Source organism: Rhinopithecus bieti, unplaced genomic scaffold (genome assembly GCF_001698545.2).
Source record: "Rhinopithecus bieti isolate Rb0 unplaced genomic scaffold, ASM169854v2 scaffold_7308, whole genome shotgun sequence".
Lineage (NCBI taxonomy): Eukaryota > Metazoa > Chordata > Mammalia > Primates > Cercopithecidae > Rhinopithecus > Rhinopithecus bieti.
The window spans coordinates 950,109-972,716 of record NW_016805423.1 but is presented as its reverse complement, the minus strand read 5'-3'; the positions used below and the strand labels follow the sequence as shown (position 1 = coordinate 972,716).

The 22,608-nt window shown below is 50.7% G+C and overlaps 1 protein-coding gene across 2 annotated transcripts in view; it reads left to right on the top strand.

Moving 5' to 3' along the window:
- Window positions 1-22,608, top strand: part of SLCO2A1 (solute carrier organic anion transporter family member 2A1) — an 87,641-nt gene that overhangs the window by 63,266 nt on the left and 1,767 nt on the right. The window contains exons 4-12 of one of the 2 annotated variants that reach the window (XM_017872424.1): window positions 3,109-3,336; window positions 4,519-4,617; window positions 6,954-7,090; window positions 9,631-9,709; window positions 10,256-10,420; window positions 11,505-11,694; window positions 13,749-13,914; window positions 16,269-16,432; window positions 20,512-20,576. In XM_017872424.1, the coding sequence (XP_017727913.1) occupies window positions 3,109-3,336; window positions 4,519-4,617; window positions 6,954-7,090; window positions 9,631-9,709; window positions 10,256-10,420; window positions 11,505-11,694; window positions 13,749-13,914; window positions 16,269-16,432; window positions 20,512-20,576 (1,293 nt within the window). The remainder of the gene's footprint in view (window positions 1-3,108; window positions 3,337-4,518; window positions 4,618-6,953; window positions 7,091-9,630; window positions 9,710-10,255; window positions 10,421-11,504; window positions 11,695-13,748; window positions 13,915-16,268; window positions 16,433-20,511; window positions 20,577-22,608) is intronic. The other variant, XM_017872425.1, reaches the window with a different exon arrangement.

Below are 22,608 nucleotides of genomic sequence, written 5' to 3'. Positions count from 1 at the left end.
GGAAATCTTCCCATGCCGTGTTCTTCCATCCTTGAAAAATGTGTGTTCTGTCTTTTCAAACTGCCATCAGACTTGATTTCAGTTTGGACTTTGAGTCAGACATATGCAGGTTCGGATCCCAGCTTTACCCCCAAACCAGCCGCTTAGGTATGGTCTTATGTAGTCTCCTGCTCACAATAACCGCTGTGGGCAGGAGACCACATACATCACAACCGTGGCACAGGGCCTGGCCCAGTAGTACATAGGGCTTTGACATTTCTGGTGCTAGGACTTGGGTCTCTACCGTAGAGCCTGTCAATCAGAGAGAGGCCCAACACTCCACAGGGGAGAGGTGGTGGTGGGGTGTGGTGGGACTTAGGCTCACCTAGCTCAGGGCAGCACAAGTGAGAATTAAACTGAATGTCATCAGTGTTAAGTGAGTGAGATTGGTGACGTCAGCAGTGGGTTGTGGTTGGTGGGGGTGGGCAGAGACTCGGCTCCACTGTTGCAGGCCTAGAGCCTAGAGCAGAAAGAAGGACAATGGGAATGGGATAAAGAAGAAATGGGAGAGACGCTGTTAAACTTTGGATATATTTATTTACAAAAACTTTTAATTTGAAAACTTTGTTGCTTTATTTCAAAAGTATCATGTGTTCATTTCAGACAAATTACAAAATAAATGATGAAGGGGTGGCCCACCCCTCCACACCTGTGGGCGTTTCTCATTAGGTGGAATGAGAGACTTGAGAAAAGAAATGAGACACAGAGACAAAGTATAGAGAAAGAAAAGTGGGCCCAGGGGACCGGCGCTCAGCATACAGAGGACCCACGCCGGCACCGGTCTCTGAGTTCCCTCAGTATTTATTGATAATTATCTTTACCATCTTAAAGATAAGGGAGTGGCAGGACAATAGGATCATCGAAAGGGAGAAATTAATGCAGTAAGGACATATGCGCATGAAAGATCTCTGTGACAATGAATAAGGTTCAAACGGAAAATGCGTGTGCCTTGATATGCATATGCAAACATCTCCTAGCCTTTTAGCAGCATTTGCGCCAGCCAAGTCCCACCTTATGCCACATCAAGGCGCCGTTTTCTCCTTATGCTCCAGTGTAACAGAGCATACATCGGGTTCTACACCGAGATGTTGTCCTTGCCCGAGGGGACGGGCCAGATTTTTACCAGCCAAGCGTGCCTTCAGGCACTTGGTTTAACAAAGCACATCCTGCACAGCCCAAAATCCATTAAGCCTGAGTCACCACAACACATGTCTCTTGCAAGGACAAGGTTGGGGGTAGGGTCACAGATTAACAGCATCTCAAATACAGAACAAAATGGAGTCTCTTATGTCTACTTCTTTCTATATAGACACAGTAACAGGCTGATCTCTCTTTCTTTTCCCCACAAAATGAGGCAAATAAAAAAAGATCAGCACAATCTCATTACCCAGAGAAAGCCTTCATCTTCCAGAGGTTTTCTCTGCATATTCAAGTAGTCCACAAACGTTTTATAAATTAGGGAACATATTCTTCTCCAAACTACTAGTTACTATTTTTTTATTCTAATAAGCTGTTCCAGCTGTCTTTCCATGTTAAAAAAAAAGGCTATATTTTCACCCTAATTCTAAAAGGTTGCATATTCTGTCATCATGTGGTCGGGCCACTCTATTTGAATTCTGCCATTGAAAGGCAGGATAATGAACATGGAGTGGGAAGAGGGAGGTACAGAGGGACCCTGACCACAGTCCCTGGCTGCTTGCCTAGATGCTTCTTTCCATGAACACAGCTATTGAAGGTCTAGATGACCCTGACCAAACAGACGCCTTGGCTTCCTTTCCTTTTCCTGGGACAGGCTTCCCTGACTGATGGGGGAGCTCCCATGACAGCAACTTTCAAATGTGTCCTGCATAGACACCATGTAGAGGGCAGACAACAGTGGGGCCAGGCTGGGCGAGGGGTGTGCGACTGGGGAGAGGGGAAAGGGCAATGAAGAGCACAGACCCCTCTCCCCAGCCCCACCATCCAGGGCAGCCCTGAGCCCAACAGCACCAGCACAGTCCAGTGTAAGGAGCAGGGCTAGTCTACGGCACTCAGTTTTCCTCTCTGTGGGACTTAGGCTCACCTAGCTCAGGGCAGCACAAGTGAGAATTAAACAGAATCCCATGAGTATTAAGTGAGTGAGATCAGTGACGTCAGCGTTTCCATTAGCCTGAATGAGGCAGGAAAAGGGGATCTCATGGAAAGGAGCCCTCAAGAACCCCTAAGGCTTTGGAGAGCTGACAATGCTAATCGCTTGCTGTGGGCCAAATTAAAAACAGAGGCATGGAAGCAGCAGCCCAGCCTGGCAAGGGCCACAGCCACAGGAACCACAGTGCCCACAGGCTTCACCCAGGGTGTCTGGGACCCTCACAGAAGGGCTTCAAGAAGCAGCCTCAGCTTCCCCATCTGTAATATGAGAGGTTGAACTAGAGGGTCTTAAAGCCCCTCCAGCATCAGAAGTTCTGGGAGCTTCCCCAGAAAGGCAAGGATATTAAATGTCTTTGGCAGTAGGTCTTCCAGTGTTACTTGGTGCTGGGTTCACTAAGAAGTGAAGGCTCTGGGAGTCACAACCAGGGATGCAACCCAGGTTATAGGTGACACCAACCCGGTGCAACAGCATGACCTCTGTCCTGCTGAAAAGAACCCTGGGGACCCAGAGCCCCAGGGCTGAGCACAGGGTGCTGGAGGCCGACGGGCCTGGGCTTTGACCCTGGAACCCCCTTTTCCAGCTGGGTGCCCCTTTCCTCCATGGATGAAGGTACTGACCTCTCTGTGCTCGCTGCCCACCAGTGCCCATGGAGGAGAAGGCATGGACATTCACGAGAAGAAAATTCCTCTCCACCTGAGAAATAGCAGCTCCTGGGGCCAGGGAGCCCACATTCTACCTCTCTCTCACCTTAGTTTCTAGAGTCCCTCCTGCTGGCCAGACAGAAGGACGTGGTCCTCAGGGGCCATGTCCTGTTTGCTAGCACAGCCTCTGGCCAGAGTTGGTCCTTCCCCAAGGGGCCTGGGAGAAAGGCCAGGTTTAGAGGCCAGCCGATGGAACCAGGAGACCAGGGTGGTGGAGACCAGCAAGCACTCTCGTTGCAGGAAACAATAGCCACTTGCAGGCTGAGCTCTGCCAGAAGCATTGGCAGGACCTGCCTCCCAGTAAGTGCCACAGCACCACCCAGAACCCCCAGAAGGAGACCAGCAGCATGTGGGGCCTGATGGTGGTTGCCCAGCTGCTGGCTGGCATCGGGACAGTGCCTATTCAGCCATTTGGGATCTCCTATGTGGATGACTTCTCAGAGCCCAGCAACTCGCCCCTGTACATCTGTGAGTCACGGGTTTGAAGAGGGCTTTGGGGAGGGGTGAGGTCCTGATGTAGCACTTGATGAGGCCCTGGGGGACTAAACTGAGTTCCCACCCTCTTTGCTTACAATCAGCAAATGAATTCACAGGCCTGGGGATCAGACAGATTTGGTTTGAATGTCAGCTCTGTTACCTCCCAGCTATGTGATCTGAGGCAAGTGGCTGAACCCCAGGGCCCCAGGTTTCTCACCTCTAGAATGAAGCTGATATTATCTGTGCACTGGATGACTGTGGGATACATGAGATGGCATACGTAACCACTTAGCTGGTGTTGGGCACTGGACAGACCCTAAACCAACAGCAGCTACTGTTGCTGTCTAGTCCTCCAGGCACAGGCCAGGACACATGTGTCTTCTGTGAGACATCAACTTAGGGGAAGGTTGGCCTCAAAGAAGCCCATGCAAAGCAGATAGCAGATGACCATGTGAACACCCAAATCCTTCCCTTAGAACAAGCCACTTTGGGCTGGAAATGGTGGCTTACGCCTGTAATCCTAGCACTTTGGGAGGCCGAGGCAGGTGGATCACCTGAGGCCGGGAGTTCGAGACCAGCCTGATCAACATGGAGAAACCCGCCTCTATTTAAAATACAAAATCAGCTGGGCATGGTGGCACACACCTGTGGTCCCAGCTACTTGGGATGCTGAGGCAGGAGAATCACTTGAACCCTGGAGGCAGAGGTGGCAGTGAGCCAAGATTGTACCATTGCACTCCAGCCTGGGCAACAAGAGTGAAACTCCACCAAAAAAAAAAAAAAAAAAAAACAAGCCACTTTGAGCATCCTCAGGGCCTCCAGACGAGACAGACCACCCCCACAGGCTCTGTGGCACCATAAGCTCCTCTGAGGGCCCCCAGCATTGTACCCACAGGGAGCATCACCTGGCATTTTTAAATGCCTCGGAGCCTGTTTCCTTCCTGGCAAGCAGGTCTCTTTGGAAGTTGGCTGGAGGTAGAAATAGCCTTGGTTCTATATGTCTTGGAATCTTGAGTGGTTCTGGCCTTGCTGGTGGGAGATGCCATAGGTGTGGGCTTATCAGGCTTGGGGACAGATGGAGTGACATCTCAAGACTCTCCCTCAGCTTGGGAGCTCCCATGGCCAGACTCTCTCCATTTCTCTCAGTCTCCTTCCCCTTACTTCCATTTCCAGCCATCTTATTTGCCATCTCTGTATTTGGACCGGCTTTTGGGTACCTGCTGGGCTCTGTCATGCTGCAGATCTATGTGGACTACGGCAGAGTCAACACAGGTGAGTGTGTGCAGAGGACACCCACTCCCATCCCCAGCTCAATAAAGCAGCCCCCGGCCCCCTCATTCAATCAGAACAGAGAATGAAGCTTCAGATCCAGATGTGCTCTGCCACATCCTCATTCATCCCTGCAGTCCCTCGGACAGCTAGGAGCAGACAGTGTGCGCCTCCTCTCTCAGGGCCCAGGCTGGCTACTGTGGGGAACAACCTGCTGAAGCAAACTCACTTTCTGTCCTTAAGAAGTTTGGAGGCCGGGCGCGGTGGCTCAAGCCTGTAATCCCAGCACTTTGGGAGGCCGAGACGGGCGGATCACGAGGTCAGGAGATCCAGACCATCCTGGCTAACACGGTGAAACCCCGTCTCTACTAAAAAATACAAGAAAACTAGCCGGGCATGGTGGCGGGCGCCTGTAGTCCCAGCTACTCAGGAGGCTGAGGCAGGAGAATGGCGGGAACGCGGGAGGCGGAGCTTGCAGTGAGCCGAGATCCGGTCACTGGACTCCAGCCTGGGGGACAGAGCGAGACTCCGCCTCAAAAAAAAAAAAAAAAAAAAAGAAGTTTGGAGCCTAGGGCAGGGCCTCAGGTGTTGCCGCCACAACGCCCATGTTGGTGGTGGCATTAAAAATATTTCTATGGTTCTTTGATTCTAAGATATTGCTGGTTCTTTTTTTTTAAAAAAAGAAACAAGATTTAATAAGAGCTCTTTTGAGGAAAAAAAGAAACACCATATAAAATATACACATGGATGATGACTCACATCCAGAGGGTATAACATGGTGTTTGACTGTGTGGGTGCTGGGATGGGACTGCCTGGGTCTCATCCTGGTTCCATCTCCTATTAGCCAAGTGATCTTAGGCAAGTGACTTTGTCTTTCTGTGCCTCAGCTCCTCATCTGTAATATGGAGCTAATGATAGTAAAATAAAGTTGTTGTAAAGATCAGAACAAGCCTGATGTATATTAAGAAGTCAACAGTATGAGTTTGTATTCTTCAACAAGTGGTATGGATGAGAAGATATAGTCCCTAGACACTGGCAAAAGTTCTGAGATAACCATTCAGGGATCCAGGCCCAGGATGAATCAAGCAAGGGCTTCCTGCCTTTGTGAGCATGTGCCACACTACCCAGTCTCCCACAAGACGGGGAAGGTCAGCACCATAACAGAGGGACAGGCAAAGTGCTGTAGGGTGGAGAGTGTGGGGAGTGTGTGGGTAGGATATGAAGTTCCCTCAGCTGGAGCCGTGGCTGAAAGGCAGGACTGAGCCAGACTCCAGGAAGAGTACCCACACCAGTGCCCTGCACACAGGTCAGGCCACAGATATCTGGCAGGTGCTAGTTGCAACCATGCTGCCAGAGCCTAGACTCCCATCCCTAGGACTGTCAGACCACAGTGCCATCTGCATGGTGTCATTTGGCTGTACTTCAAATGAAAGTGGAAAGCCAGGGGGTGTCTCATGCCTCAGAATCAAGCCATCTCTGTCCTTTTGCTGGCACTTCCCGAATTGGCTCCTGGCTCTTGGTTGTCCAAAGAGACCAGCTACTGAGCGCCCAGTCCACTCAGGGCAGTGCCCAGGGATGCTTGTCATGATTTGACTGAACCGTTCTGCCACCTTCTCCTTCCCTTTAGGCCTGGATAGTTTCTTTACACAGAGAAACACAATGGCAGACTTTTACACGTGTGCAAGAGAATTGCCAAGAGAAAGCTGCTCCTTTGGAAGCCAGGCAGCTCACACAGTTGATGGCTGTTTCTTTAGGCTTCTAAGGATTATGGGGCCTCCTTTGTTAGGGATCCATAAAGTTGGGAGGCAGTAGTTTAATGGTTAAGAGGGCAGGTTTGCATACCAGGAAGATGTAGGTTTGAAATTGACCAATGAAATGGCACTTACTAGCCTTAACCTGAGGCAAGGGACTTAACCCCTTCTATCCTCAGTTTCTTGACTGGTGAGAAGTGGGCAGACTTGCTAGGAGAACCCAGTGGAAAACAGATGGAAAGCACGTGGTCTAGGGTCTGGCCCATGGTGTGCCCTTGTGAGTGAGAGTCAGCTCCCTTCTTCACTACTCCTACCATGGGCTGGGAGTTGAATAAGGAGGTGAAGGTACTGCTCCCTCCTGCCCGGGGATTTTCTGATGCTCTGCTTCATGTGCAGTGGCCCTGGTCCTCTGGGAAGACCAGTAGCTGGGAGAGGGAATGCTGTTTTGACCGAGAATCTAGCTCATGGCTTGCCTCTTCTCCATCCTGGGAGGAAAATCAGTAAAACTCCCTCTGATCAGAGGTTCTGTTTCCAGTAAGGTGAGATCATGCATTCAACAAACACTTGCACCCTTTGGTTTCTCTTCAGCTGCAGTTAACTTGGTCCCGGGTGACCCCCGATGGATTGGAGCCTGGTGGCTAGGCCTGCTTATTTCTTCAGTCTTCTTGGTTCTCACGTCTTTCCCCTTTTTTTTCTTCCCTCGAGTAATGCCCATAGGAGCAAAGGTAAGATTCCAAGAGCCCATGACTCTACCTATGGGAGTTTAAGAAAGAGATGTTGGGGTACAAAATAAATAGAGCTAAAAAGCTACAGCATGTTAAGCAAATCCAGGGTGAAATCTAAACAAATTTCATGATGCAGGACTTCCCAGAGGCTTTGAGAGGTGAGGGTGTTGGTGAATTTCCAAAAGGTGGTATCTGCTCCATGTTCCCTTACCATGTTAGCATCTCGAGGATCAGGAGACCTCCAGGGAACAGTTTGGGAAACACTGAGCTTATCTAAATTGAGCTAAAGAATTAAGAGCCAGGCCGGGCGCGGTGGCTCAAGCCTGTAATCCCAGCACTTTGGGAGGCCGAGACGGCGGATCACGAGGTCAGGAGATCGAGACCATCCTGGCTAACATGGTGAAACCCCGTCTCTACTAAAAAATACAAAAAAAACCTAGCTGGGCGAGGTGGTGGGCGCCTGCAGTCCCAGCTACTCGGGAGGCTGAGGCAGGAGAATGGCATAAACCCGGGAGGCAGAGCTTGCAGTGAGCTGAGATCGCACCACTGCACTCCAGCCTGGGCGACAGAGCGAGACTCCGTCTCAAAAAAAAAAAAAAAAGAATTAAGAGCCAATAAAAGCCAAGTCTGCGACCTGGTATAGTCAACTTTTACATTTAATAGGGCCTATCAATGTTTGAACCTGAAAAACTGAGGGATTTCTAGCACTGAAGAGTATGAGGGTGGCTGAGATTGGAGCATATTTTGAGCAGGGGACCTTCTGAGCACCTTCGTCATACCTACTGGGGAAAGGAATCAGGGCAGGATGAGAATGGAGAGCAAGGAAGAGAAGTCTGGGTAGGGGCTTGATGTTAAGCTGAAGGATCTAAAGATTGTTCTAATTTCATGAAGTTATGGGGCACTGCAGTGACTGGGTGGCTACTTGGGTGGCAATATGGCAGCTAGGTTGAGTTTAGAGGGTAGGGAAGGAATGGAAGCTGGACATCTGAAGAGGCCAGTGCAGAGACCAGGTGAGAGATGGGGAATGCAGCAATGGTTGTCAGAGAGCTGGGACAGGGCAAGGATAAGGATAGACATTCCTAGGGTGGATGCCCAGAAGGGCTCAGCGGTGAGCTGAGCTGGCTTGGAGGAGAAGAATGAGCTAAAGTTTATGCCTAGGCTTCAAGGCCCAAAATAGAGCTCAATGTTTGACAGTGAGGTATATAAAATCTAGGCCCAGCTGGGGGAAGAGGGGCAGGGGTGGGAGGACCTCAGCTTGTCTTGGGGAAGAATTTCAGAGGTTGGCTGCACATCATGCAGGTGCTGGGGTCAGGCAGGGTTTGAATGCAGCTCTTCTGCTTATAAATCAGCTGAGTTGGCCAGGTGTGTAATCTCACACTTTAGGATGCCAAGGCAGGAGGATTGCTTGAGCCCAGGTTGAGATTGGTGGGTAGGGAAGGAACGAAGTTCAAGACCACCCTGGGCAACATAGCAAGACCCCATCTCTACAAAAAAAAATTTATTTTAAAAACTTAGGTGGGCATGGTGTTGAGTGCATGTAGTCCCACCTACTTGGGAGGCTGAGGTGAGAGAATCACTTAACTCAGGAGTTCAAGACTGCAGTGAGCTATGACTGCACCACTGCACACCAGCCTGGGTGACAGAGTGAGACCCTGCCTCTAAAAAAATAATTAAGAAAATTAAAAAGCAATAAACTAGCTGAGTGATCTTTGCCAAGTTTCTTTGTTCCTAAGCTTCCTCTTCTTTACAGTGCTCCAGCTAATTAGAGTAGCGATATGGGAAGGAGTTGTGAGGAATGAGACAAAGCATGTGAATACTGGGCATGGGCCCAGCAGGGAGTAAGCACTCAGTGAATGGGAGAGCCTATTCCTGGCGATGAGTTCCTGAGTTCCCGGCAGGATCCTAAGGCTGTCAGAGCCCAGGGGCCTCACATCTGAAAGGTAGCTCAGAGCTGCAGGGCCTTAAGCTGGAGCTGACAAGGTCAGAAGAGGTAGGAAGTTTCCCTGGTGTAGTATACCCAAGAAAGTGCAGGTAAAGGTTTAGGACAGAGCCTTGAGCAGCACTCACCTTTAGGCTCAGGAGGAAGCAAGAATCCCAGAGAGGAGATAGAAAGGGGGAGGAGGGTGGGGCTGGAAACAGATGGCATTCTAGACCAGAGTGTCCCAGAAGCCAGTATCCCCTGGAATCTGAGCGTAGGGGAGAAGTGTAGCCATGACAGATGGGGGTGAGGAGTGGGGTCCAGGAAGACACCTTTGGCAACAGTCATGGGAAAGTTAGATATGAAATAATATGCCCACAGGTATCGTGGGAGGCATTGACATAGATGTGTTTTGATTGTCGGCCAAAACACCAGGCTCACAGAAATGCAGGTGTTGTTTGCTTCAAGAGAGCATTCTCTGGATGCCCTCCCATGCACACACGCCTGGGGCGGCTCACCTCTGCCCAGCCTTGAGCCTCTGAGGCCAGAGACTCAAGGGCCGAGGGAAGGGTGGCTGCAGTGAGCCTGGGCCGTGAACATTCACCCCTTTCATTGCCTTCAGAGGAATCCTGCCACAGCAGACGAAGCAGGGAAGTTGGAGGAGGCCAAGTCAAGAGGCTCCCTGGTGGATTTCATTAAACGTAATTGACCCTGCAGCTCTGGGTGGGCTGGCGCAGTGCAGGGGAGGGGATAATGGCCAGGGGACCCCAGCCCCTGTGGTATTGTATGTGGTAAGGGGCAGTAGGAGCAGATGGCCCGGAACTGGCCCATCCCCTAGGTGTGCCTGCAGCCCAGGGGTTCTGTCAGGGATCCTGGTGACCACTACTTTGCAGGTACCGGGAGACCCAAATTGCACTGGATCAGTCACATGGCCACCCCGCGGTCTGGTCCCATGTTCTTCTCCCACTTCCCCTCTTGCCTTCTTGTGGAGGTGGCAGGCATGTGAGGAGACTGTTCCCAGTGTTAGTCCTATTTCTATCTGCCTGCCGCCTGGTTTCTTTCAGGCACTGTGAGCATGTGGAGAGGGGGCTCGAGTGGCTGTATGCCCCTAGACTGGTCACAGAACACCCTGGTGCTCAGATTCTGCCCCTTCCTAGAAAAGAGAGTTGCTCAGAAGGAGGGGGCAGGAAGGGGTGCCCCATGCTGGCTGCCACAGAAGCCGGCTCTTGACGGCAGTCTGTTCACAGGGTTTCCCCGCATCTTTCTGAGGCTCCTGATGAACCCGCTCTTCGTGCTGGTGGTCTTGGCCCAGTGCACCTTCTCCTCCGTCATTGCTGGCCTCTCCACCTTCCTCAACAAGTTCCTGGAGAAGCAGTATGGCACCTCAGCGGCCTACGCCAACTTCCTCATTGGTGAGTCCAGAGGGTGCTGTAGGAGCCGTAGGGCTTGCCTGGGCCAGGAGACAGGCACTCCAGCCACGCATTCAGGGATGGGTGCAGGCCAGACCGGACACAGGCAGGGGCCGGAGGAGGACTGCCCAGGAGAAGGAATTTTAAGGACAGTTTTCCTGGTTGGCAGTCTAGAAAGTTCTTGGCAGATTTCTGACTCCTATCCTTCCAGTCAGGAGTGGGTGGAGGCTGGGGGCTGCCTTCCTCCCTGTAAAGGGGCTGGAATTCTCACAGCTTCCCAAAGGCCCTGACATCATCAGGGACAACACAGGAAAGAGGGAAGGTTGAATTTGAGGTTAGACAAAATGCCTCCTGGGTTTTCTCTTCTTCTCCAGGGACCTGAATATATTTGCTTTGGTTAGAGAGTGCACGGTTTAGTCATTCTCAACTGAGGCTGCACCAGAGGCTCCTCTGGAGAGCTTTACAAAACACAGATGCCTGGCCCTACCCCAGGCTAATGAAACCAGAATCTCTGGAGGTGGGGCCCAGCGTTAGTATTTTTTCAACTGTGTTGAGAACTACAGATGTGGTCCCACCAATTACCCTAGGAAATCATTGGGCCCAACTCACAGGTGAGTTTAACCATATGGAGTTGGCGAGGTGATCAGTGCATGAGATTTGAGGGTGACTCCCGTGCACCCCCTGGCTGGTCCTTGGCTATGACTTTACCCCTCAGGCCTTCCATCTCTGACTGGTACATAGGGGTCATCACTCCCGTGTTGCTAACCCCATGTGGTCCCATGCAAAGAGGCCCCAAGGAATGAAAGGTGCTTAATAAATGCATATTCAACCCACATCTCTTAAGCTGCAAGAACCCCACTTCTGTATTCTTTGTATAGACCAGGCAATCCTGTCTCAAGGTATTTCTCTAGGTGTGCCTGGCAAGCAGTAGATGCTCAATTAATGTCAGCTATTGATATTATAATTTAACATACCAAATGTTCCTTCCTGAAGCCATGCTTCCTTCTCAGTGATCCAGCTCACGTTTGTAGCCCACATGCAGTCCCAGGCCTGTGCACCTGGATCACCAGCTTCTTTTCCCTTATAGGTGCTGTGAACCTCCCTGCTGCAGCCTTGGGGATGCTGTTTGGAGGAATCCTCATGAAGCGCTTTGTTTTCTCTCTGCAAACCATTCCCCGCGTAGCTACCACCATCATCACCATCTCCATGATCCTTTGTGTTCCCCTGTTCTTCATGGGATGCTCCACCCCAACTGTGGCCGAAGTCTACCCCCCTAGGTAATGGGAATAAGGGGCACAGAGATCCCCTTTGCTAAGGCCAGGGCCTAGATTCGGCTGTTATACATCTTCCTTCCTGCTTCCTCAACTCTCTTCTCTGCTGTACACATTTGTTTTTTTTTAGACAGATTCTGGTCTTGCTCCATCACCCAGGCTGGAGTGCAGTGGCGTGATCACTGCAAACTCCACCTCCCAGGTTCAAGTGTTTCTCCACCTCCCAGGTTCAAGGAGTTTGCTCACTGCAAACTCCACCTCCCGGGTTCAAGTGTTTCTCCCAGGTTCAAGCAGTTCTCATGCCTCAGCCTCTCAAGTTACTGGGCTTACAGGTGTGTACCACCACACCCGGCTAATGTTTGTATTTTTACAAACATTAAACAAACATTTAGTTGAGGTGGGGTTTCACCATGTTGGCCAGGCTGGTCATAAACTCCTGACCTCAAGTGATCTGCCTGCCACAGCCTCCCAAAGTGCTGAAATTACAGGCGTGAGCCACCCCGGCCGGCCCACTTTTGATCTGATCTCTCACGTGGCAACTTAGAAAATCAGGTCTTGAATGGTATGCTCCATTATGAGAAGAGATCAAAGGCTCTTACTGGGCCACCAGCAATCAGGGTTAGAGTTCTGTTTTCTTAAGAAGCACCAAAAACTAATTTGTTTGATTTCAGGATGAATTTGTAGGGCTGTGAGCCACAGGAACCAGGAAATAAGCTATGTTTAGCATCAGCTCTGTGCTGGCTAGAATTTCAGTTTCATTGAGCTGCTGAAGAGAGATGAAAGGAGACTTGAAAAGATCTGGAGAATAATGAGAGTGATGGCAGACTTGAAAAATTAGGGCAGGTGAGGAGGAGGGCAGGTAAAGTCTGCCTGTTGGTTTGCAGACAGCGATATGGGTCACAGTGTTAACTTGGGCTTTATGTTCAGGAAGAGCTTCAGAGCCCTGGGAGGGGGAGGATGCCAAGCAAGGGGCATTTTATTTTTTTTTCCTGGGTGCCACCTGTCAACAAGCTTTTTTTAAGACTTTGCCTAATGAAGTTGCAACATTTGGAGATGCTGTACCTTTTAGCCCTGGTATTTTCTCTATCTTTTTTTCTTTGAAATGACCTCCTCTGTCTTTGGTGGGTGAAGGAGAGAAGGGGTTTGAGGGAAGGGAGGGTTGCTTGGGGTAGGGAGATCACCCCTGGTCTGTACAGCACTTCTGCAGGCTGACTGTGGACTGAGAAAAGTCGAGAAGCCTTTGGGCCTTTTGGCAGCGTCCATTGGTAGTTTAGCACACGGCTTTGTCCTCAGACAGGCCTGGACTCTATGCCAGTGCTCCTTACTAGTTGGGGGAGTTACTTACCTTATCTAAGCTTTGGTTTTCTAATCCACAGAAGGCGAGTAATTCACTGTAGACTCATTGTGATGATTGTGCATGAAAGCCCCCGGGCACAGCATCTGGCACATGAGATGAACTCTCATTTGTACAGTTATACTAGTGAAATATCTGGACAGTGGTTTATCAGCCCCTTTCCCAACCCTCCCTGAAGAAGGTCATGAATATCAGATACTGGGGAACAGTGAGATCAACCAGTGAAACCTCTGGTTGAAGCTCATGGGGATGCAGTAACCTAGGCAAGGTCTACATTAATCTAGGAGACAGAGAGCTAACTAAATCCTGGATTGCCTCAGCGGTCCCAGCCACTGTTTTTCAGGCTGAAGAAGAGGGAAGGTGAATATTGTCTGTGACCTGCCCATTGCAGCTGCCCTTTCTGGTTAGTTGGTTGTCTTGACCCCTACTGTGGTGGGGGATTCACCAGTCAGGCCTTCCCAGCGCATAATTAGTGGATTTGGGCTCCCAGTGGCAGAAGAAATGGAGAGATGCCGTGACCACTAAACAGTGGCAAATTCACTGTTGGCTCCACCAGGCATAATTCACATCCCAGGGTGGCACTGGCCCAAAATAAATAAAGATGCACAGACACACTCACCAGGCCAGGAACTCACACTGGGCTGGAGGGTAGGGTTTTTCTTTGGTCTTGCTTTGTTTGACTCCCCGTTTCCTCTTTTGCTGGCAGCACATCAAGTTCTATACATCCGCAGCCTCCCGCCTGCCGCAGGGACTGCTCGTGCCCAGATTCTATCTTCCACCCCGTCTGTGGGGACAATGGAATCGAGTACCTCTCCCCTTGCCACGCTGGCTGCAGAAACATCAACATGAGCTCTGCAACCTCCAAGCAATTGGTAAGGGCAGCCAGGGTCCAGAGGCAAGAGGAGCCCCACAGGATCTCGGAGCTCAGTGCATGCCCTCAAAGACTGTTTCTCGGCTCCAGGATAGGCGGGGCTCCACACACACACTCATTACCAGCATCCTGGCCTCCTCTGAGCCACATCCAGCCTCTCTCTACCTCCCTAACCCTGGGGTCATGACCAGATGCCGACAGCCCACAGTCAATTAAAGACTGGCCGACATCCAACAAATTCACATTCTTGAGGCCTAACTGCTCAGAGCAGAAACCAGTCAAAGCACTCCTTCAGCTGAGGCCTTTGAGCCCCATCCTGAGGGTCCTCATGGGCATCTCTGGGTCCTGCAGGCTGGCCGTGGCCCAGATAAATTGAGGGCATTAGGCTTCTGTGACATGGACCTGGAAGGGTAGAGCCAGAAGCAGTAGCCGAGGGCATTTGGTTCAACCCCTCAGCTCCCAGGTGTGGCCACATGGCTGGCCTGGAGTCATGCAGCTATTTCGGGCTGACCTGGGACTTGAACCCAGGGCTCTGCCTCAGTTTGGGGCACTTCTATTCAAAGCCATTTATCTTCTAGCCACCAGCCTTCCACTTGGGCAGCCTCCATTCACTGGACTCGCTTGGCAAAGTACAGTCCATTTTTCTGTGGCTCCACACCTCCTAGGATCAGCCAGCAGCAAACTGACTTGAGTCATTTGTTTAGTTATTCAATAAACAGAACACTGGGCACAGCCGTGAGTGCTGGGGACGTGATAGTGAACCCATCAGACAAGGTCCCTGTTCTCATGGAGTGTGCATTCTATCAAATAAACACACAGGGTAATTCTAGAAAGTAACCCATGCCATGGAAGGACTTAATAGGATGGAGAGTTCCCAGGGGCCTCCTGGAGGGGGTGACATTAGAACTGAACAACCAGAAGAACAGAATTCTATGTACACCAGGAGCAGTGCATTCCAGCTAAAGGGAGCAGCAAGTACAAGTCCCATGGGCATGAATGTACTGGGCACGCCGTAGGAAAGAAGAGAAAAGACCAGGCTTGGTGCTGCAGGAGGAATGTCACGCCCAGCTGGCCAGGGAGCAGGCAGGAGCCAGAGCCAGGCAGGCCAGGCTTAGGAACTGCTGAGCAATGAGAAGACTGTGCAGTTAACATAAGCTAGGAACATGCCTTATTCCCTTAAGCCTGTATGGAGGAGATGGGCAAGGCTAGCGCCTAGTTACCAACCTCCTCTAAAAGGACAGGGCAAGGCTGCTGCCACTGCCACCACTGCAGGCAAAGGAGTGTGGCTCCCAGGCAGAGGAAGGACAAGGAACTTGGACAAGATGCTCTTTGAGTTGCCTTCCAGTTGTGGTGGCTTCTGTGGTTTTCTTATCTTTGTTAACTTACCTCTGAGTCACCTATTTCCAGAAATAATCTTGGCAAGTTTCCCATAACAGCATACGTACCTCAAGACAAAAATCCATTAGCAAAATATCAAGAAAAAAATCAGTAAATTATAAAGAAAAAAATCTCTGTTTAAAAAATCTAGACTGAGGAGAGTAACAGCAATATTGTATATAACTAACTTTGGAGTTTCCTAGGGGCCAAGTGAAGAGAGTGCATAGTTACCACTGTTGGCAGAAGGAAACATACTAGTCCATTAGTTCCAATATTAGTCCTGTAACTGCTTGGACACTGAAATTGTCACAGGCTGGGCCATCTGACAAGGGCAGCGAAGGAAGGTGAAGACCACCAGACAAGGGCAGTGGCCACCAACGTGAGTTGGACAACAGTATTGAGCCATACGGACTTGCAGACTTGAGACAGGGGCCTCCTTCTCAGGAGTCCCTTCTAGGCAGAAGGAGTTTCTTTCAGGCAGGGAGCTCCAGCAAAGGCCTGACAGAATCAGAACTTAGGGAATTCCACTGTGTTCCCATTGCCCTCCTACTGGTTATCCCTCCCTCTGCAATAAACACACAAACAGCAAAAACAACAATCTGCAAAACCGCCACTGCTGGGCACAAGAGGCCTGGCCCAAAGGAGAGCCCTCCTGGGCTCCTGGCTCCAAGCTGGGGGTGGGGGTCCTAGCCTGGCAGTGTTCCTGGGCATCCAGAGGCAGATGTGACTTCTGGAGGAGTCCAGCCCATCCCAGAAGATGGTTTCTGTTGCCCAAACAGTGACAGAGGTGGGACGCTTGGGGCAGCTTGAAATCCTCGCCTGGCCTCCTCAGCCTCAGCCAGCTTCCCTGGGAACCAGATCCAGAGAACACAAGGGTTGAAACCTAAGTCTCCAGCAAGAGCTGGTGCAGACCTCTGAAGTGTGTGAAAGTGAAATAATCACAAATTTTCCCTTTTTCCCCTCCCCTTCTTCTTCAAGATCTATTTGAACTGCAGTTGTGTGACTGGGGGATCCGCTTCAGCAAAGACAGGATCGTGCCCTATCCCCTGTGCCCACTTCCTGCTCCCGGCCATCTTCCTCATCTCCTTCGTGTCCCTGATAGCCTGCATCTCCCACAACCCCCTCTACATGATGGTTCTGCGGTGAGTGGCAAACCTCTGGGGGTCTGGGGCGTGGCTTCTCCTTCCCCACAACTCCCTTTGACTTTGCGCCTAGTTGCCTGTTTCTCATTTCTCCCCCCTTTTCTCGCCCTCAGAGTCCTTTGAATGACAATGTGCAATGTTCTTTTGCTGAGGGGAAATAATAATAATGGCAACAGTGCTGGGAGCCCTGCCCTGGGAGGCACTGTGCTGAGCTCCTCATTGCAGGGCCTCATTCAGTCCCACAGCGTCCGTGTGACACAGGCCCTGTTGGTGCCTCCACTCTGAACATTAGAGGTTAAATCAAGCCTAGGCTGGGTGCAGTGGCTCATGCCTGTAACCCCAGCATTTTGGGAGGCCGAGGCAGGGGGATCATCTGAGGTCAGGAGTTCAAGACCAGCCTGACCAACATGACAAAACCCCATCTCTACTAAAAATACAAAAATTAGTTGGGCGTGGTGGCCGGTGCCTGTAATCCCAGCTTCTTGGGAGGCTGAGGCAGAAGAATCACTTGAACCTGGGAGGCGGAGGTTGCAGTGATCCAAGATTGTGCCACTGCACTCTAGCCTGTGTGACAGAGTGAGCCTCCGTCTCAAAAAATAATAATAATTAAAAGAAAAATCACTAGCCTAGTATGGCAGAGCCAGTGAATGGCTGAGCCACTTGTTGAAGCCAGGCTGCCTGGCTCCACACCTTGGAAATGCCTGTAGGTTTGCTTATTTTTAAATTCTAAAAGAAATGAGAAGAGCAAAGATAATTTAGTTGGATGCATAAAACCAAGGCAGGAAAATGTGGAAAGTTTCAGAGTCAGAGTGAGGGCTGTGGAAAAAGATGAAAATGAGAAAATCCCGGTACGATTGGCTCCAGGACCAAGTCCTCAGGTCAGGAAGGGAGTGGCTGGCCAGAGCTGGAGGGGAGGAGCAGGGTGTCCCGTTACAGCTGGCAGCTGGCAATGATGCCTCTGAGGTTTTCACTGGGAATGACCCGCTCTTCACCTCACTGGCTGCAAGGAGAAAACAACATTTGTACCAAATTCACCTAACCCACCCCTGCTGCCCTCCCTCCTGTCCTCACTCACCCCGCAAGTAGAGAGGGCAAAAACGCAGGATTTGGACTCCCGGTGCCAGGATCAAAGTCTCTGCTCTGCCACATACTGGCTGTGTTAGGGTGTTGCCTAGCCTCATTGAGCCTCAGTCTCCTCATTCATGAAATGATGATAATGATGTCGACCTCAAAGGGTTGGTGTCAGGATTACATGGTAAATTGCTTTGTAAATAAAAGGTGTTCTATATATTGGTTAATTATCACTATTAATCAAATAATAATAATAATAATAATTAACAGCTAGCTAGGTGTCTATGACCTGTTTTCCCCAGAAGCCTCGGAGAAAAGGAAGGAGCAGATGCAGCCACTTGTTGGGATCTGGGATTTTACCCTATTTATAAGTGAGCTATCAAGTTAGCTTGAAAGCTGTCAAATCAAATACTATTTCAAGGATGCTGGCAGAAGATGGGAGACTCCTGGGTCAAAGACAAAATACTTTATTACAGCACAGAAAGCACAAAACTTAGGGTGTGTCAGTTATCCTTGCCCCCCAAATCCTACAGGGGTGACACAGAGAGGCCCAGGTGCACACTTTGTAAGAACACTGAGCATAGAAGAGCCACCACTTCTACGGTGACCAGCGAGCAATGCTGCTCCTGGTCTTAGAGGAAACGTTAACTCATGCCTCAGAGTTGCTCATTGCAACTACGACTCTGAGAAACGGTGCAGGAAAACAGTAGTCAGGACTTTGCATTTTAAGCTTACTCAGCAAGAAGGTGCAGGGATGCTTGGAACCCACAGCGTGCTGCCTTCCCTGACGCCACAGTCACTCCCTTCTCTACTGCTCCCCATCCTGCACATTCAAAGCACTGACACCTTCACCTGAGACTCTTCAGCAGGCTTCCCTTCTTGCACCTTGGGTCAGATGGACCACAGTGGACCCTCTAGCCCTGACATAAAACTACACGAGGCCATGATGAGGAGACGGGACAGGGTAAGAAAATCTCCCTGGCAAGTCCCTGTGCAGCAGGGAAAAGGGCAATCCCTGTCAAATCTCCTCCCAGAGGACTCCTGTTAAATCCCAGGGATGAGGAAGTCATGAAGAGCAGAGCATCATTTCAACCACAGGATGGGCTTCTCTAGAAAAAGCTCTCCTTTCTAGGTTGAGTGGGGGTAGGGGGTGGAGAGGAGGCCCCCGGATCCCACAATGATTTAAAGATAAATCCCACTGGGAAACATGACAGGATTGATGCTATTTAGTGTGAAGAAGGAGAGGCTTAAAGATGACTTTATAAGCCAGGTGTGGTGGCTCACACCTGTAATCCCAGCACTTTGGGAGGCCGAGGTGGGTGGACCACCTGAGGTCAGGTGTTGAAGACCAGCCTGGGCAACATGGCAAAACCTTGGCCGGGCATGGTGGTGGGTGCCTGTAGTCCCAGCTACTCGGGAGGCTGAGGCAGGATAATTGCTTGAACCTGGGAAGAAGTGGTTGCAGTGAGCTAAGACTGAGCCACTGCACTCCAGTCTGGGTGACAGAATGAGACTCTGTCTCAGAAAAAAAAAAAAAAAAAAATGACTTTGTAGGTGACCCAAGCATTATTTGTATGAGTCCTGGCCCCCAGTTAGCCATGGGAACACAAGCTGGAAGTGAAGGCTAGCTGAAAACGTGGAAGGAGAAAGAGAGGTCAGAAAGCCAGCTTTCATTCAGGGCCACATGGGACAGAGACTAGAAGGGGCCCAGGACCTCAATCAAAAGCCAAATTGGGGTGGCCAAGTCCCATTTCACTGAGAATCTAGGGGAGTCTGCCCAGGGCAAGGGCCAAGACAAGGCAGGCATCTATTATGAACTGGGCCACTGGAGGGATCTGTAGGCACAACAGGATTTGAGACACTTTACACTGGGGGGCCCCAAGGGGTGCCTCTTCCCCTGCCCCAGTGAGTATTTCTCTCGCCGGGCCATCCCTCAGAGGCTGGGCAAAGGTCACTTTCCAGTTTGCTAGTGGAACTGTGATGGTGGTGGTGAAACAAACCATAGGTAGAGGCCTGGGGATTACTTCTGAGCTCCCTTCCTCACTGTCCCCTAGTACTGAAAGCTCTTCCCAACAAGCACCCACTGGGAGTGTGTGTGCTCAGAGCACAGAGAGTCCTGGAGTAAAGTCACTCATCAGGTGCCTCTGCTGGCCAGCTGCTGGCTCCCTACCTTGTGTGGGGGTGTCCTCTCCCTCTCTCCACTCCCCAGCTGGGATGGCAGGGCTGTCTCCCACTTTCTCTGAATCTCCTTCCTTAGCCAAACACATTTTCCTCTCTTGAAGGAAGATGGTTAGGGGCAGGACCAGCTACCTTATTTGCAGGACCTATTGCAAATGAAAATGTAAAGCCCCTGGCTCAAAAATTAAGAATTTCCAGACAGCTGCAGCAGAGCATTAAGCCAAACATGGGACCTTTCTGAGGGTGGAGTTGTATGCACACACCCACAAGCTAGCCCGGGGTAGGGAATTCTTTTAGCTGTGCACAGAAGCCTGCAGCCCAAGGGCTCTAATTACACTTTGCAGCAGGGCTGTCTTTTACTGGTATAAGACATTCTGTGGGAGTTGTTCAGACCTGCTGCTATCAACACACCCACAGCATCCTTCTCTCCACTCCTAGCCTCTACTGCCCTCTGCTTCTTGAAGGGGGCTCTGGGCAGCCCTGAAAATCACACAGACCAGTGGTTCTCAGTGGTGCATCAGAACCTCTTGGAGGTAAAATACAGATTGCTGGGCCCCATCCCCAGACTTTCTGACTCAGTAAGTCCGGGGTGGGCCTGAAAATCTGCATATCTAACAAGCTCCTAGGGGATGGTGATGATCCAGGGACCACGCTTTGAGACCACTGATGTAAAGAACTAGAGCATTCAGCCCAGGTGAACCCAATCACCAGAGGGCTCGTCAGGCCGCATGAGGGTTGGTTCTGACCCGCTCTGAGGCTGGCTGTCCCTTACCCAAGGGATCGTGCAGCCCTGAATCCTCCCACTGCTGATTTGCTGTCTGTCTTTTCAGTGTGGTGAACCAGGAGGAAAAGTCATTTGCCATCGGGGTGCAGTTCTTGTTGATGCGCTTGCTGGGTAAGTGTCTAAGACCCCTCTTCCCAAAAGTGGCCCCAGGCAATGGGGCATCTGAGGGCTATGGGTGCAAGGTAGCGATGGAGGAAGCACCATCTCATCTCCATGGCAAAGAGAAGCTGTGCATAATCAACAGCAGACGCCAAAATCCATGTGGACGGTTTCCCAGATTGCTTGAGGTTAGGAAAGACTCCATCTATGGCTTTCATTCCTAACTAAGTTATGTAAGAAAAATTAAAAGTGAACACAGCTGAGAATACCTAATAGAGTGTTAAAGGCAGGTATTTTTAAATCTTTCTCCCAAAACTCACTGTAGGAACAAAACTTTGCATTCCTGCCAAGCCTGAGCAGCGGCTGAGCACAGCCCTGGCTTCCTTTCCATTTACAAAATTCACTCCTCCTAAAACTATTCAGCAAAAGTTTCTTCCACGTGGGGCCCTCTGCTGGTGAGTCCTGCCTGCCCTCAAGCAGTCCAGAGCTCACCAGAGGAATGGCGCTGTGCACAAGTGATCAACAGTGCCCCGCGGGAGGGCGAGCTGCTTGAGGCAGCAGGGGTGCTCTCCCGGGGTGCCTGGGCTGAGGGCTGGGGGCACAATGCAGGCCCGTTCCTGGACTGCTCACACTGGCTGCTCCTTCTTGATACATCTGTACACTAGACTTTAACACAAGGCAGTAATAGAGGGATCCTTGTAATGTCAGGCACACAGAAGTAAAGGGACCTAACTGAACTGAGGATGTATTAATTAAGGGTGCAAACTACAGAGGGGAATGTGGAGACTGCAGCAAGAGGAACTTCAGTTACTATAAGGTGTCATTTCTGACCATAAATGCTGAAATGACGTATAGCCCACTGTGCCTCGTTACCCAGGGGCCAGGTCAACACCGCACCCTGCGGTGAGAGCAGCGGCTTCCATCCCCATTTTGGGATGTGTTGGTGATGTCCCTACTGGGGCCAGGTGAGCGGGAGCCCTTGCTGGGCCCAATCCAACCCCAGGTTGGGAGAAGTGTTTGGATGATGGGAATGAACCAGCTTTTTCAGTGGGATTTCTTATTCCTCTAGTCCCTGCAGAGCCTCTTTAGGCCCTGCTCCTGCTGCCTGCATTATAAACAGAGGAAGCAGGGCGGCAGGATCTACCTGTCCTCCCAGCACAGGCTCTGTTGTCATCAGAGCTCCTTATTTTCATTTATAACTTAACTTTCTCTAAAACTTCTGCTGCGAAGGAGACCTCACATTCCTCTCAGCCCATCCAGCAACTAGGACAGGCTCTAAAGAGCCCTTTCCTGCTTCCTCCAGCAACCTCGAAAATGACCTTGAAAACAAGGACTCTCTCGACTGTCTCGCACTGCTCGAAGCACTTGCTGCGTTTGTTTTTCCATTTGAGCTCAGATAACTCAATGTGGGACCACAGTGAGAAAACCCAGGCCTGGAGGGGTTCCATGTGTCACCTAAGAACACAATCCACTCTTGGGTAGATAAAAGGACTTCCTATTACAGGTTTTAAATTACCCATTGGGATTGGGTCGACAATGTTTCTGGACTTCGTTTCTACCCAGGGAAGTGTCACATGTCACTCTGCCTGGCCAGTTTTCATCCCTCTGTTCACCTGGAGACTTGGGAGTGAGCAGGATTTGAGTGGAGAGGCTTCTTCTTGTAGTTTCCCACCTGTGGGCAGCGTCACAAGTGGAATATTGTCTGTCTTTCTTCTGGAAGCAGCTGCTCACAGGGCCCTAAACAAAGTCTGGGAGGTTGTTCTCAGCACCCTGGTTCTGAGAATGGGATGGGCCAGCCTTGGTGTAAATCCTGGACAAGCCCCTCCCCAGTCCAGTAACTGCCTAGAGCTGTAGCTAGTGGTACACTACCCATGGGTAGTGTAGGCGTCCAGAATATTTAACAGCCAGGAAGGCATAGCCCCTGCCAAGCCAAATCTTAGCACTCAGCTGCTGGGAAGTTCGGGGGCCTGGAGAAGAAGCTCTGAGAAGCCAGGTATTGGGAGGTCTGCAGAGGGGTATTGTCTAATCCAATAGGGCAGCTTGG